This window comes from Aythya fuligula, chromosome W, assembly GCF_009819795.1.
Source record: "Aythya fuligula isolate bAytFul2 chromosome W, bAytFul2.pri, whole genome shotgun sequence".
Lineage (NCBI taxonomy): Eukaryota > Metazoa > Chordata > Aves > Anseriformes > Anatidae > Aythya > Aythya fuligula.
The window spans coordinates 17,290,563-17,308,214 of record NC_045594.1 but is presented as its reverse complement, the minus strand read 5'-3'; the positions used below and the strand labels follow the sequence as shown (position 1 = coordinate 17,308,214).

At 38.4% G+C, this 17,652-nt stretch overlaps 1 protein-coding gene across 1 annotated transcript in view; it reads right to left on the bottom strand.

The window, feature by feature from the left end:
- Positions 1–15,199, bottom strand: part of LOC116501395 (splicing regulatory glutamine/lysine-rich protein 1-like) — a 75,277-nt gene extending 60,078 nt beyond the window's left edge. Inside the window, exons 1-3 of the mRNA XM_032206927.1 lie at positions 14,844–15,199; positions 9,995–10,128; positions 1,711–1,826 (exon numbers count right to left, since the gene is read on the bottom strand). Coding sequence (XP_032062818.1) covers positions 1,711–1,826; positions 9,995–10,128; positions 14,844–15,004 — 411 coding nt within the window. The 5' untranslated portion in view covers positions 15,005–15,199. The remainder of the gene's footprint in view (positions 1–1,710; positions 1,827–9,994; positions 10,129–14,843) is intronic.
- Positions 15,200–17,652: the final 2,453 nt, after the last annotated feature.

Sequence of the window (17,652 nt, the reverse complement as noted above, 5' to 3'; positions counted from 1 at the left end):
CCCTGGGCAGCCCATTCCGATGCCTCACAACCCTCTCAGTAAAGAGGTTCTTTCTAATATCCAACCTAAAACACCCCAGCACAACTTTAGCCTGTTCCCCCTCATCCTGTCACCAGGCACATGGGAGAACAGACCAACCCCCACCTCGCTACAGCCTCCTTTAATGTACTTATAAAGAGCGATAAGGTTGCCCCTGAGCGTCCTCTTCTCCAGGCTGAACAAACCCAGCTCCCTCAGCCGCTCCTTGTAAGACTTGTTCTCCAGATCCCTCACCAGCTTCGTCGCCCTTCTCTGGATTCGCTCGAGCACCTCGATGTCCTTCTTTCAAGGCCCAGGATAGTGTCCTGAGCAGTGGCATGGGGCACAGGATATGTTTCCAGCCATCCGGTGGTTGCTTCCACCATTGGAAGTATGTGGCGCTTGCCAATGCAGGATTGAGGGAGTGTGATGTAATCAGTCTTCTGGGCCTCCCCATATTTATATTTCAGCCATCATCCTCCATACCAAGGAGGTTTTGACCATTTGGCTTGCTTGACTGCAGCACATGTTTCACAATCATGAATAACCTGTGCTATAGTGTCCATAGTCAGGTCCACCCCTTGATCATGACCCCACCTGTATGTTGCATCTCTACCTCAATGGCCTGAGGTGTCATGGGCCCATTGAGTTATAAATAATTCACCTTTATGTTGCCAGTCCAGGTCCACCTGAGCCACTTCAATCTCAGCAGCCCAATACACCTGCTGGTTGTTTTGATGTCCTTCAGTGGCCCAATTCTAAGGTGTTAGAAATCTTCAGCAAGACACCAGTAACTTTTTTTTTTTTTAATGTAACAAAAAGATACTACTTAGCTTTGTCTTGAAATCATCCTTTCATTATTCAACAGGAAGGGTCAGATAGCTTGACTTCCTCTTTTATAGTGTAAAATTCACAAATAATTTATTAGATATTTTATATAAAAAACAAGCAAATTTACCTTGGAAGGTTAATTTAGAAACAAACGTCTCTAAATAACACAATTATACTTGATTAGAAACAATTATAAAGTGGAAGCACAAGTAAGCACGTTTTTGTCTGTGAAGTGCCTGAACTATCACTTCCCAAGTCAATGAGTGCAATATCGCCTATTTCAAGAGAGGAAAATAAAAGCCATCATTCTTGTCAACTAAAAGTGATTTTCAAATCCATGCAATTTCTCTTATACAATGACCATTATGAACCATACATGGAATTAACATCAAAACATCTAATTGGTGATTTTGATCCCACTGTTTAATTATTTGTATGCTCTAAAACAGGTGTTGGAGGACAATCTTCAAAAAGGATGCTGACCTGTATGTGCAGATTTATTAAATGTTGTTTTAACCAAGTTTTATTCTGCAACTTCTTTTTTTTACGAAAGGAAGGAAAGAAGGAAGATACTAAACATTAATTTATTTTAGGATGCTGATCAAGAATGTTAAGAATATAGAAGTGGAAATATTGTTTCTAGTAATGGAGACAAAAGAATAATTTAAGGACAGATTTGGGACTCTGCACATGCACATCTTGCAGTCTACCCTCAGAAGAGGCACCACAGCTAAATCTTCATTTATTTAGCATATAAGAGGACAACATCCATGGATCAGATAGCTGTTGTTCTCTGAACACAGAAAAGGCTATCGAGTATAGAAGAAACCAGAAATCAAATAGCAACTGAATTTTACTTACTGTAGTCAAAGGGGTTGGTGTAGGTATAGGAAGCAACCCTGCACCAGGCATCAGGCTTGTCATAGTAGGAGCAGGTGCCAATAGAGAAAGGGCTTTGGCTTCATCTGGGATTTTACCTGAAGAAGCAATTGAAAGCGTTATACGGCGTTGGAACACTACACAGATTTTCTACACATTTTCTATGATTTTACAATTATCCTTACATTTAAAAAGGTTCATTCTTATTTATTACCTGTCTATGAGATCCTTACAAAGAAAGTAGTAAGAACAAATGCAAGGAATAAGTTTTCCCTTTTAACCTGCTCTACTTTAAAAAACACAAGTGAGCAATACTTCAAAGACTAGCAATTTCATTAATGGATTATTTTAAAAACTGAACAATGCACACAATCATTTAACACTTTGAACTGTGGATCACCTGTACTGGAAATTAAATGTTCATGAACCAAACGATATCAAGCATGGACGATTTCCCAGGACGATGTTTTCACGGTGATCGAAAGTTGTTTTACACATGAAAACTGTTCATGTTAGCTGCATCACTAATAGCACACAGAACATCAGATACAGAAAAGAATATCAGTTTTTAAAGTTTAATCCCCATAAATGGCAAATAACCCAATCAGTAAAAGAAGAGGGGGAGAAGAAGAAAAAAAAAGTATTTGCTATCTGAAATTTGTGCCAACCCCCCCCCCCCCCAAATCTGGTGTTACCTATCTCTGATATAAAAATAAATAAAAATAAACTACTGTGATTCTACACAATAAATACTACAAGTGAAGTTGGGAGTTGAGGAGGGCAGAAAAATTTAGATTTTTACTGTCTTACATTCTAGGTCACCTCAGGTTATCTGAAGCTTCGATGTAAGCTGCAAATTTACTGAGATTGAAGAAAATCATAACCAATCAGCTAAGCAAGCTATATTTTCCTAAAATATGTATTTACTACAATTTCAAACAGATTATATTATCCCTGTCATGATAACAGTTTAAGTAATATCTTATCTAAACTAAATGCAGGTTTAATTCAAAGTCAGTTACAATTAGACTGCTAAATTAACCCCCCAAAATCTTCAAAAAGTAAAAGATACAATAGTTAAGCAATTTATTAAATGGACATATTAAATTTGAAATGCAAAAGGATTTGAACTAGTACAAACACTTGAAAAGTTCTAATTATACTAGGTATCGATCATCTTTTCAAAATTGTTGGTGTAACTATAAATGACACCTAACTGAACCCTCTGGTATTACCCCATAGATTTTATTGAAGTAAATGACTTTTAGAACATTTAAATAAAAGCAAGATATCTACAAAGAATGTGCCAGTGTCTTTTACTGCTTTGGTTAGAACTGTGTATTTTTAATACAAACCCCCTAACTTTAGGGATTTAAAAAGAATATATTAATATTCTTATCAAAAACAAAATACTGGAGAATTTTCAAAACTGTTCAATTTTAGCTACGCAAGTTCCAATAAACTCCACAGGAATCATACTACCTAAAAAAAAAAAAAAAGTACTTAAAAGTACTGTTGCAAGCCAGTACTCCGCAGGTCTGCAGCAAGGATTGAGTTACAATAGGATGCAACCAAAGCACAAAAAAATCTAAATTAAAATTATTAAACAATTAAAAATATTTAAGAAATATGCAGCATGGGTGGAATAGAAGAGAAAGTCAGGCATTTTGAAGGCAGGCATGCAACGAGAGGTGTACCTGATTTGCCCGACTGTTCATGAGAATGAGGTACTCTGCATCTAACTAAATAACCTTCCAAATACATGCTTGCAGTAACTGCACGCAAATTAGGCATTCAATTATATACCAGCTCTTCTGAAAAAAAATCAAAATAATTGTTTTCAAACAATTGATGAACTAGACCATTAACTTACTGGACCTTATTCTGAACAGCCAGCATCTTGCAATTAACTGTATACTCATGCAGGTTTCCACAGGACCAACAGACAGCTCAAGTAAATCCAGTGACAGAAATGGTTCCTAAAACTGTGCAACTGCATTCTAATTTAGATCCTTGGTCAGTCATGTACATAAACATGCCTAATTTAAGTATGCACTTAAACACAGCCAATTAATACACACTTAACAGATTAAGGTATTTAGCCTTTTTACATAAATAGGAATTGAGTTAAGCACATAACTAAACAATGAGTTCAGTTCAAAAATGTACTTAAATGAAAAGCCTAAACTTTAAGAATACAGCCCATCTTACCGAATAACTGGATTATTAATTTGCTCAAATGTTGCTTAAGGAATACGCTAAGCACTTTCATATTCAATAGTCAACTATTATAGCAGTTTAAAGAATGAAAAACATACATATCTAAATTATATGTTAGCAGCATTTTTTCAAAGATATTTTGGTCTCTCAACAACGTAATGCTTTGTTTTAAGTACAAAATCCCAATGGTGAGTTCCATGCCACAGACAAAGATGTCCTCATTTATTTTATTCAGTAATGGAGAAGGGTCCCTCTCTACAGACAGAACCCTGAAAATTTGTCTGTATTTTCAGATAAACTGTCTTCACAAGTTCACCCTCCAGTTTTTAAAATCAGATCAAACTAATCAAACTTTAACAATTCTATAGAAAATGAATTGGGGAGAGGGGGGGCTAAAATATCTTATAAATTTCCTTTCCTGTTCTTTAGACATTTTTGAAAAATAAATCAATAAGTGAAGCTAAACTAACCTAACAGCCATTAGGTTTTGGAATTTTATCTCCTTAATATTTAGAAAAGGAATACAAAGCTCACAAATATATACAGCAGAACATATCAGTTAATACAACTATTTTGGACATTAAGAATTATTTAAAATAACTGCTTTGGTGTTTAAATTAATGCTTTTAATCTTAAGACAAATGGAAACGAAGTAAAGATATTTATGTTCTAATAAGGGGCTATTGTCAAAAATAAATATGCCGCATATATACCACATACTTAGAAATATTTCCTAGAAGTTTTTGAGCTTTACCTTGATCAGAGGGTTGGAGTAACTCTCCTATGAAGAGAGGCTGAGAGAGTTGGGGTTGTTCAGCCTGGAGAAGAGAAGGCTCTGGGGAGACCTTATAGAGGCCTTCCTGTACCTTAAAGGGGGCCTACAAAAAAGCTGGGAAGGGACTCTTTGGGAGTGTAGTGACAGGGCAAGGAGCAATGGTTTTAAACTAAAAGCGGGGATGTGTAGATTAGATATTTGGAATAAATTCTTTACTCTGAGGATGGTGAGGCACTGGAACAGGTTGACCGAGAAGCTGTGGATGCCCCATCCCTGGAAGTGTTTAAGGCCAGGTTGGATGGGGTTTTGAGCAACCAGGTCTAGCGGAAAGTGTCCCTGCCCATGGCAGGGGGGTTGGAACTAGATGATCTTTAAGGTCCCTTCTAACCCAAACCATTCTGTGATTCTATAAATAGAAATAGTACTCTGAGATCTTTTTCATTAAAGGGCTGGCACATCAAGCAGGTGTCCTCCTATGTCTCTTGCCAGTTGAAGCCTGTTCTGTTAATACTACGTATTTGAGTTAAGAGTCTGGTCTTAGGCTATATCTGGCTACTTTCAGATCAACATCTTCCAATGAACAGAACTGATGTTTGCACACCCAACTGAGATGAAACTCCTGAACTGGCCTTCACATACTCAGAGAGTTGGAACCAGATGATCTTTAAGGTCCCTTCCAACTCAGAGCATTCTATGAGTTTGATCCTCACATCTTTATTTATTTACTCCTTGCTTTGTAAAGCAATCTGTAAGCAAACAGATTAGCTCTGCATTGTCTAGAAATATTTTATGCTTCTTAGGAAGCATACAGTTATCCTAAATATAAGTTATGATTGTTACTTTTTCCAAAGTGCTTAAGAGCCCTATAGTTAACCTAATCCATACCAGCATTCATTTTGCTAAACGCTGAATAAAAGTATCTATGTTAAGCAAGTGCTAATCACAGTATTTTATTCTTCTCCAAGTACTCAGAAAAAAATAATTTCGTATTCTTCTTACTGAAAATAAATGCTTAATCCTCCCCCCAAAACTGCTTTGACATTAAGTTTGTTTTAAAAATACATTCTGTTCACATCTACTCTAAACATAAAGATTTTTTCTGCTTTTTTTTTTTTTTTTTTTTTTTTAAATCAATGGCAAACACACACTTATAAATAAAATAATTTGTGTGATTCCATTTATGATTCTTATTGGATTTAGCAGTAGTGATTAAAGAGATTACAACTACTGGCAATTACCTCAACTGCCACAACTAAATCCAACAGAGATCATGAAGCTCTCTCCAGCTGCAGTTCACAGCTTGGTGCATTACCAAAGTGAAACCCATTGATTTAAATGCACTTAGCTGGGAAGAACAGTGTCTGAGATGAGATACACCACCCACCCCATCACTTCTACTTCAGTGGTTCCATTTCACAAGAAAGAAGTAAGACCATCACCTAGAGACGATAACCTTCTCAGTCACTCCAGCATGAACTGCCAAGGCTTGTAAGATTATGAGATGACCAAGACAAAAAAAAAAAAAAGTGTTAAAACCTCTTTTAGAAATAACCACCACTGGAGCACGTAGAAGTGCAATACACACATACAAAACTGATTCAATCTTCCCACTTTTCTCTAAAAATTACAACTAGAGAAGGATGAAGTCTTACTGCCACTGATCTCACTGGAACAAGACTATATTCACAATTATTTCATTACATTCAATATCCATGAAAGTTCAATTTCAGAAATAATTAAACTCTTTATATTAGACATAAATAGAAAGACTTCTTTTAAACAGACCATGCAAATTGGTATATTTTTCACTATTCTAATCTTCTAACACGATGTGCTCATCTGTTGATTTTAGATGCTTAAATGTATTCCAAACCAAATTTGTCTGTCATTCACAGCATGAAACTTAGTTAACCATATTCAGTACGTACCATCCACCATTGATAAACAGCTTTAGGTCAACTTCAAAATAAAACATCATGAACTCTTTACAAAATACCATTTTTAAAGAACCAAAGTACCAGTACACAAGGGAAAGAGACTGAACACAACAAAACAAAAAAGGGACAAAACAAAATAAAACCAAGGAAATAAAGCAAAATAAAATAAAAACTGAGACAAGGCGTCCATCTTCAGCAGGCCAGGCTTCAAACTCATTTCCCCCATCACTTGATGGCAGGTTTAGTGGCATGGCAAACAACACCTAAGTCAGGCAAGTGTAACAGGTCTATCTTGGCCAGTCTAGTCATCTAATAATGCACAAATATCCCACAGAAAACATACACAACCAAATTAATAGTCAAAATTCATCTACCAGATAGCATGGTCATAAGATTTAGAATGGTTAGGATGGCATCTTTTTCTTTTAACCTTTGAGCTCTCGAAGTATAACATTTAAAGAAAAAACTACTGATACAAAAGAAATATTTTGACAGTTTGATGCCACATCATTTACAATTACATTTTGTTAAATTGTTTAATAAACGTCACAAAACTAACATTGATTTATGAAGGGATGCAAGACATGGACTCCTGATGGCTCTTGAACAGGAAACATTTATTGCCATTTTTCACTACTACATATGCTTTCCCCATAGCCCCACACGCTGTCCACGCGCCTGGATCTGTCATACAATTGGTTAGAGACCCTCAGACACGCGTCTCAAGCCAGCCAGTAATTGGCCACTGCCCAAAGCTCATCTTTAACACTGTAACCAATTTACTTTATCTCAGCCTTGCTCAAGCTTTTGTTTCTACCGCTTGTTTCCTCATTATCTCCAATTCAGGAACGTGTGAAACAGCACGGAGCCACCTGCTAATTCCTTTCCCACAGATTTAATTGTGTAGTGATTCCCTCCTTATGCTCCCTTGATTTACCACTGTTTAAATGCACTCTAAATTTCAGATTTTATTCTTTAAAAAGTTTTCAGAGTTCTGTTTTACCTCTCCTCTGTGTTCAATTCAGTGCATGAACCATTTCATTAGTGGCACTGTTGGCCACCAATATAATTTAACCTCCCAGTAGAATATAGCCATTGCTACTTTTAAAGTCTGTGATACACTCCACTGATTCCATTAACAACGTATTATATGATACATAGTAAATCAAAAAATGTTGCACTGTGGTCTCCAGAACCATACTTCTACACAATAAATTCCTCAGAAAGTTAAACCTATATGATTTCACATCTTTACAATTTAAGATCAGTGACTCTGTTAAAAACTTGCATGGAAACAGCAAACAGCATTCTGACATTAAAGAAAAAAATTGACCTCACAACCCAATCACTTGTTTACCTAATTACATACAAATCTCTGGGGTCTAGAATGATTTGGAACAGTAATACTTTCTCCATAATACATTTTCATCAGAAATACCTAATAAGTCAGCTACAAATGGCATTGGAAGAAGAGTTCTCAGAACTCTGACTTGATTTTCCTTCCATTCATTGTCTACCACTAAGAGACAGGAAAAATGTAGCTTTACCTGCCTGTTCTCCTATCATGTCAGGCAGTGATCTCATCACAAGAAAAACACCAGGAAGTGTCGTTCGTTCATTAGGTGGCAATCTTCCCTCTCTGGTAGTACTGAACCAGTGTTAAGGTCTTTTGGATGAAACATAAAACTAAGATCCTGAATAATTTAGAGTCAATTATTTAGGGGCAATTTTACAGTATTAAGGACTCTGGTCTAATACATTTTGCTTATACAAAAGCTTCAAGTTATAGCAATAACTTCTTCAGGGTTTAAGAATAAGTTCAAAAATTAAAATCAAAAAGCTCCCGAAGCAAAGGATAAAATCAACTAAAAAAATTTATGTTTCACAAAGACAAAAAATATGTGCCTATATTAACAAGACTATGAGAATTGACAGTATATTGTAGGTCAGTATAACCCTTAGTTAAACTAGTTTTAGAATCTATGAAGTTTTGGAGACACGTCAGAGTTTGCTATGAACATCCCAGACCATTATTACAGCAGCACTAATCTCATACTATCCATGCCATGATTTTGCAAACATGCCAAAAGAATAAAAAAAAAAAAAAAAAAAAATAGTACTCTGGGACCACTGTTAATGAACTCCAAGAAGTCAACAGCATTTTTTGAGCCAAAACCTGGCTCCTGCCGTTAGAAAAGTCATGTTAATAGCAGATATTTCTGTACTTGCTATAGTTTATGGTTCAATCATTCTAAATATTGTTGTTCGTGGCAAAACAGCTACCATGTTCGAAGTGAATTTAGCTTTATTCCACCAGCTGGCATGTTTCCACTCCAAATAGGTTAAAAAAAATATCTAGATTCAAATGGGCAGATGCTCAATTCCACTAAGATCCCAACAAAGTCAATGGGGCTTCACCTAACTGCAGTTATCTGCCTATATATACACTTCAGCAATAGTAGGGACATTCTTCATAGAATTGTACTCAGATCTGGGATATTACATTAACAATAAGAATTTCCTTATATTCCATGTATTTTTAAAAGTATGGCCTCAGAGCTAATTAAAGGAACACCTGTAAATTTAGTAATCAAACATTTTTATTTTATTAAGAGTTATAGAAGTATTTTACACTGAAAGCATTCTGTGCAGATGATTGCACAAGAGATATCTAAAAATCAAAAAGGAGTACCAGAATGCATAAGAAAGCTTTTTTATTGCAAATAAAGTAATATTTTCCACAGTAAGAAGGGAAAACTTAAGTCTTTTTATTAAACTAGCAGGTAAACATTTATATGTGAAAAGTAATTATCACCATAAATAACAAATATTTTAAGTTAGATAAAACTGAAGTGGCCAAATGCATATATAACATGTCTATAAGACATACTGGAATTCAGTCTTAAAAACACCACCATCACTCATACCAAAGGTGATACATTAAGATCCAAACTGTAATGTTACCTGTGACAGGAAATTGCCTAATCTTTTCAGTGCTCCACTGACTTCAGTAAGAACTTTATATGGGAATAAGCTTGCCAATACTAATCATATTGAAGGGGAAAACAATTTATTTTACCTTTTTCTCCCCCAAAATATATAACTATGGAAAACAGAATTATCCTAATTAAAAGCGACTTTTTTTTCCCCCCTAATGCTGAATTGAATTAAATCTATACAATTAGGTTACTCCATTCAATTTTATTTCAATAATATTTTTTTCAAAAAGCAATAAAACAAAATAACAGAGCACTACCTCCTTACATGGAAAGCTTAAAACAACTAGCAGACAGGACAAAGACCAAAATTACAGAAGAATGTCTAAAATACCAACCTTCAGCACATGGCACAACTATCAAAGCTCTGTCAATAAAAACTGTGTTAGTTAGATGCTGGGCCACACCAACACTTGATGCCTCACGAAACTTAATATAACATACTTTGGAAGAAAAAGCAAGAGGTGCGTTGCTGCAAGATAAAAGGGGAAGAAAAAAAAAAACAATTAGTTACATTGAATACATTTGTGTGGTTTTTTTTTTTTTTTTTTTTTTGGGTTTTTTTTTGTATATATGTGTTTAAGTGTACTCATTGTGGCCTTCCAGTACTTGAAGGAAGGTGTATAAACAGGAGGGGGAATGCCTGTTTACATGTGTTGATAGTGATAGGACAAGGGGGAATGGTTTTAAACTAAGACAGGGGAGATTTAGGTTAGAAATTAGGAGAAAGTTTTTCACTCAGAGTGGTGAGGCACTGGAACAGGTTAGGTTGCCCAGGGAGGCTGTGGATGCCCCATCCCTGGAGGCATTCAAGGCCAGGCTGGGTGCAGCTCTGGGCAGCCTACTCTAGTGCTTGGCAACTGTCCTGGTTTCAGTTAGCACAGAATTAATTTTCTTCCTAGTAGCTGGTGGAATGCTGTGTTTTGGCTTAGAATGAGAAGAGTGCTGATAACACCCCGATGCTTTAATTGTTGCAGAGCAGTGCTTATACTAAGCCAAGGACATCTCAGCCTTTGCTCTGTCCTGCCAACGGGCAGGCTGGGGGGGTGCAGTAAGAGCTGGGAGGGGACAGACCCAGGACAGGTGACCCAAACTAGCCAAAGGGGTATTCCATACCATCTGACGTCATGCTAAACAATATATAGGGGTGGCTAGCCGGGGGGAGGGGGCCGGACTGCTCGGGGTTAGGCTGGGCATCGGTCAGCGGGTGGTGAGCAATTGCATTGTGCATCACTTGTTTGTACATACTATTATTACTTTCGTATTATCACCATTGTATCATCATTATTATTATTATTATTATTTTCCTGTCTTATTAAACTGTCTTTATCTCAACTCACGGGCTTCACTTTCCATTTCTCTCCCCCGTCCCAGAGAGGGAGGGGGGAGGGTGAGCGAACGGCTGCGTGGTGTTTAGCTGCCAGCCGGGTTAAACCACGACAGCAACCCTGCCCAGAGCAGGGGAGTTGAAACGAGATGATCTTCAAGGTCCTTCTCAACCCAATGATTATTATATATTTTTTATTTTTAAAAAATAATATTTTTTAGACTTCCTGGAAAAAATACCCAAAAGACTATAGAAATTTACTAACTTGTCTACTTAATATCACTAAAAAGTGATATTAACACCTCCTCCTTTTTATTGGAAACTTATAGAAGCCAAAAAGCCAAGTTAACAAGACTTATTCTCTTTACAGATCTCGCTATACAACATTTCCAATTACTATTCTAAGTAACACAAAACAAACTACATCCCATTTGTCAAGTAAATATTTTATAGTTAATCTTTTTTTTTTCCCCCTACACTGTATAAGCCTTGTTCAGGGAATTCAAACAATAAGTCTGGCCATTTTCAGCAAGTCCTTCAAATATTAGCCCATACTAACTGAAAAAGTGTCTTAGGTCTTCACCAAAAGTGTTTTGTTAATTCTTATTCATATTAAAGTGATTCTTGAGAATTCTTTCAAGTGTTTGGTCTTAGTTCACTAATGTAACAGAAATCCTTTATATCATCTACCCTAGTTTGACATAGTATAATAAGCAATAACATTGGAAGAAGTAATAGGAATTCACTCATCGTATTATGCATTAGGAAGACAATTACAAATATATATGTTGGGTAATTTGCTTTTTCATTAAAAAGTACACCAGGAAAGATGTCAGAAAGCAAAATATGTAAACATTGTAATCTTAATCAAAGTCAAAAATATTTGTTTTTAAAAAATGTATTCTTTAGTTGAGGTTTATATCCTTTATACAAGCTTTTTTCTTTTATATTTCTTCATATGAAGAAAATACACATAAAGTCTTCAAAGAAAGAATACTTCAAAGAAAGAAAGAATATTGCTGGAACATCAGCAAGTTCCATTTGAAGATTGTACTATCTTCCAAGACCACTCCAGATCATCCAGAAGCAAACAGTATTATAGCAGGGTTTTCAACACCTAATACAGACATCTCATCTCTCTCTGCTTTCCAACAACTTGGTCTGCAAAAATCCAATTTTTTTCTCAAAGATTTTCAACGTTTAACCACTTGAAAATCATCTTACAGTCACATTTGAAGGCTTATCACTACAAATTGAATTTTGAAGGCTTCTCTGAAACAGATTTCAACTGTACAAAGCATGACTGGGACTAATAATCTGATTACAGACATAACTGGTCTCCTAGTACGTTGAAAAACATTTCTAAGCTATATGAGTATTTAGCATACTGGAGTACACATTCAAGGCAAAAGACCTGTCACACCCTGCAAACCAGCTTCAGATTTCAACTGTACTGCAAACATAGTGATTTATAAAAACTGTTTTGTCTTGTTTAGAATAATGGAAGAGTAGCCATATGTCCTGTTCTCACAAAACTCTAAGTAATCAAAAGAAAGATACCAAATTAATACTTAATTGATCACCACATTTTGTAAGATTCAATATAAATAATTTTAGGCTGTTAAAATGAACAACAACAACAAAAAACACACCACACAGCAGAGACAAAAATTTCATGGAATAGCCTACAAAACAGGGGACACAGCATTCTATCTCATGTTACTGTATATTCAAATGTTGGCATCGCTTACCACACAAGAAGTACTGAAACCAAAGGGTTTTGATTAATGAAAATAAAACACGAATTGACAAACTACCAAAACTGCACGATTTAACTTAACATTAAGAAGTCTGCTCAATCCGTTCTGGGATACAAAATAAAGGACTGTAACAGAAACTACTACTTTAAAACCAGCTTTCAGATACTAATTGCTGGGAGAAGTCACTGGGTTCAGGAAGTTCACTGAGAACACTAAAGAGTCATCTTAAAGAACTCACATTTGATTTAATGCATTAGAAAACTGAGGTGGTTTCTCTCTCCCCCTCCACATTTTGCATGCTTACAAGAACTTTAAATCGCCTAATTACACTCAGCATTGGAGACTTCCTTTTAGTTGTTTTTTGTGTGTTTTTTTTTTGTTTGTTTGTTTTTTCCTTTAATAATTTTTCTGCTACATCCTATAAAACCAAGGGATGTTAGTGATAGGAGACTAGAAAAAAGTAGAAAAAAAAAAATCAGTAAAAAGGAATTCTTCTCTCTAATAATACTAGTTCAGACAACCATGGCATAGCCCTATATTTTGTTCTAAAATCACTGAAACACCATAGATACCAGATACATCATCCTTGCTTCCTATTAAGTCATAGCCTTCTTTTTTCATTCAAGTCAGCAGTAAAGTGGCTAATAATGAGTTATAGGGGAATGGTGCTATCAAAGGAATCTCCTATAAGGTGGAAATTATCACCTGATTAAATTCACCATTGCTACAAATGCTTTGGATTGCTCTGACAGAGGAAAATAACTTCAGAATTTTCCCTTCCAATCCTCTGATAACACATAATGCTGCATCTTCCAGAAATAGGAAGATATTAAAAAAAAAAAGTTGTCAAGAGCAATGTTCCAAAATGTATATGTCTTTAACCAAGTTAATTCATAAATACCAGAATAAAACTTATTTCCTTTCAACCAAAAAACTAGCTTTTTTAATGAAAAATCTTTTTAAATTAAATCCATAAAAACTATTCTATGAAATACTAAAATTAAGGGGAAGAAGTAGAAGGCTGACAAACATGACTGACTTGGAAGAGATAAGGAATAATTTATACTTTTATTTGGAAATACCTTAATACTTGATTAGGAAAAAAGAAAAGAAAGCTTATATTCTTTATAAAGTGTATGCACATATATACGTTCTGTTAACTCTTGTGCATCATCAACAGAATTGGAAGTTCACATCCATTAGAAATAAGCATGCCCAGCAAAGGGAATGGGATTACAAACGTTACAGCAAACCTCTTAACTTGAATGCCCCTTTAAAACAAACAAACAAAAAAAAAAAAAAAACATACAGGAGAGTACAACTTCACCGTTCTGAAAAATCATGCTTGATTACATAAAAATAGTGAGTACACTAAATATCTGCAATACCAAATTAGAAAAACAAAACAAACAAACAAAAAAAAAAAACAGGTTACAATTGTACACAGTGCAACATGTAATTTTCTTTGACGCTTTTATCTATTAAAAAGTTAGTCTAATACTCTTAATATTACACCTTATATTATTCTTTAAACAAGAACTGGAATTCTGGAATGACTGAACACTACCATGCCACCATCCTCCCGTCTGATCCCCATCCCCCCCCCCCCCCCCCCCAACCTACACACACATAACTCAGGGAAGTGCCTGAGCGAAAAGAAGTGGACTACAGAATAGGTATTTCAGTAAAAGGAGGAAAAAGAGAGACGTGCGCCGCGGAAGCGCTTTGGGGACAATCTCTGAGCACGCGTCTCCCTAGGCCTTAAACTGTGACTCAGTGCCGGCATCATCCAGCGAACGGCCGAGCTCTTGCCGCTACCACTAAGCCACAGAACCCGCCGTGCTCCTACAGGCCACTCCGGAGATGCCGCAGGTACTTCAGGACAGGACCGCCATCTTAAGCTCGGATGGAGCTCCTTTCCCCTACCGTTCCTGTTATACAAAGGGGTAGGACCACGTGACCCCGCTCTCTGTGTGGGAGGTTGCGGTGCCCACAATCAAGATGTGGGGAAATCAAGTAGGGCCTTCTCACAACCCTCCCAACTCCTCTAGACCGTTTCATTCTCCCATCGCTCCGGAGACCGGTGCAGGCCCCACTTACTCTGGGGGATAGAGACGCAGCTCCTCAATATCTCCCAGGAAGCCGAAGAGAGTCCGCATCTGCTCACTGGTTACCGCCGAGGACAGGTTCGTGACCTGGATGATAGATGTGGGGCCCAAAGGAAAACCCAGCGGCATTCCGATTCCTCCGCTGTTCATCATGGCGGAGTCCGCACGACCGCTCCGCTCGCGACAGTGTCACACGCAGCCAGAGAGACGGACCTGACGACAGACAAGAATGTGCGGCGCTCGCCAGAGCGTCCCAGTGTTCACACGCTCTAGCGGCGAACTCGATTGCTCGCCGGAGGCGTTACTTGGCGGGCAGCTGCTTATTGCCGGCCAGATGAGCCGCTCCGGGGAACGGCCGCCCTCAGACCTGCCAATAGCGCTGAAACTCCTAGCTCAGCCGTAAACACCCCCCGGCTGTTGTGGTTTAACCCAGCCGGCAGCTAAACACCACACAGCCGTTCGCCCACCCTCCCCCCTCCCTCTCTGGGATGGCGGAGAGAAACGGGAAAATGAAGCCTGTGCGTTGAGATAAAGACAGTTTATTAAGACAGAGGAAATAAAAATAACAAAAATAATAACAATAATGATGATGATAGTACTGCTAATAATAACGTGTACAAAACAAGTGATGCACAATGCAATTGCTCACCACCCGCTGACCGATGCCCAGCCTAACCCCGAGCAGTCCGGCCCTCCTCCCCCCGGCTAGCCACCCCTATATATTGTTTAGCATGACGTCAGATGGTATGGAATACCCCTTTGGCTAGTTTGGGTCACCTGTCCTGGGTCTGTCCCCTCACAGCTCTTGCTGCACCCCCAGCCTGCCTGCTGGCAGGACAGAGTGAGAAGCTGAGATGTCCTTGGCTTGGTGTAAGCACTGCTCTGCAACAATTAAAACATTGGGGTGTTATCAGCACTCTTCTCATCCTAAGCCAAAACATAGCATTCTACCAGCTACTAGGAAGAAAATTAATTCTGTCCTAACTGAAACCAGGACATCTATCCACCCCTTATTCCATACCATTTATGTCATGCTCAGGTTACACTCTTTTCCATACATTCTAATTAGTCACCTATAGTAGTCATGGTAGTGACTACTTCTTTCTGGGGTGCCATGTCGCCATAGGACTTGCTTTTCAAGTCCCAGGATAGTGTTCCGGGTGGTGGCATGAGGCACAGAATATGTTTCCAGCCATCCGGTGGTTGCTTCCACCATGGTAAGTACATGGCGCTTGCCGTTGCAGGTTTGAGGGAGTGTGATGTAATCAATCTGCCAGGCCCCTCCATATTTATATTTCAGTCATTGTCCTCCATACCAAAGAGGCTTTGACCGTTTGGCTTGCTTGATTGCAGCACATCTTTCACAGTCATGAATAACCTGTGCTATAGTGTCCATGGTCGGGCCCACCCCATGATCACGAGCCCATCTGTATGTTGCATCTCTACCTTGATGGCCTGAGGTGTCATGGGCCCATCGGGCTATAAATAATTCACCTTTATGCTGCCAATCCAGGTCCACCTTAGCCACTTCAGTCTTAGCAGCCTGATCCACCTGCTGGTTGTTTTGATGTTCTTCAGTAGCCCGATTCTTGGGCACATGAGCATCTACGTGGCGTACCTTTACAGCCAGGTTCTCCACCCGAGCAGCAATATCTTGCCACAATGCAGCAGCCCAGATGGGTTTGCCCCTGTGCTGCCAGTTGTTTTGCTTCCATTGCTGTAACCATCCCCACAGGGCATTTGCTACCATCCATGAGTCAGTGTAGAGATAAAGAACAGGCCATTTTTCTCGTTCAGCAATGTCTAAAGCCAGCTGATTGGCCTTCACTTCTGCAAACTGACTCGATTCACCTTCTCCTTCAGCAGCTTCTAAAACTCGTCGTGTAGGACTCCATACAGCAGCCTTCCATCTCCGATGCTTCCCCACAATACGACAGGACCCATCAGTGAACAGGGCATATTTCTTCTCATTCTCTGGTAACTGGTTGTACAGTGGGGCTTCTTCAGCACGACCCACCTCCTCCTCTGATGACATCCCAAAGCATTTGCCTTCTGGCCATTCCATAATCACTTCCAGTAATCCTGGGCGACTGGGGTTTCCTATTCGAGCCTGCTGAGTAATCAGTGCAACCCACTTGCTCCATGTAGCATCAGTTGCATGATGTGTAGAGGGGACCCTTCCCTTGAACATCCAGCCTAGTACTGGCAGTCGGGGTGCTAGGAGGAGCTTCGCTTCAGTACAGACCACCTCCGAAGCAGATCGAACTCCTTCATATGCTGCCAATATCTCCTTTTCGGTTGGAGTGTAGCGGGCCCCAGATCCTCTGTATTCCCGACTACAAAACCCCAGGGGTCGACCTTGAGTTTCCCCAGGTTCTTTCTGCCAGAGGCTCCAGGTGGGGCCCTTCTCCCTGGCTGCGGTGTAGAGCCCATTCTTTACATCTGGTCCTGTTTGGACTGGCCCAAGTGCTACTGCAGGAACTATCTCCTGTTTAATTTATTCAAAGGCTTATCATGGCTCTGGGCCCCATTTGAAATCATTCTTCTTATGGCTTAATTGGTAGAGCGGGTTTACAACCAGACTGTAATTTGGAATGTGCATTCTCCAAAACCCCACGACACCTAGGAAAGTTTGTGTTTCTTTTTTGTTAGTTGGTGGAGACATAGCTGTTATTTTGTTGATCACATCCATTGGTATTTGACAGCGTCCATCTTGCCATTTTATTCCTAAAATCTGGATCTCTCATGCAGGTCCTTTGACTTTATTTTGTTTTATGGCAAAACCGGCCTTCAGAAGGATC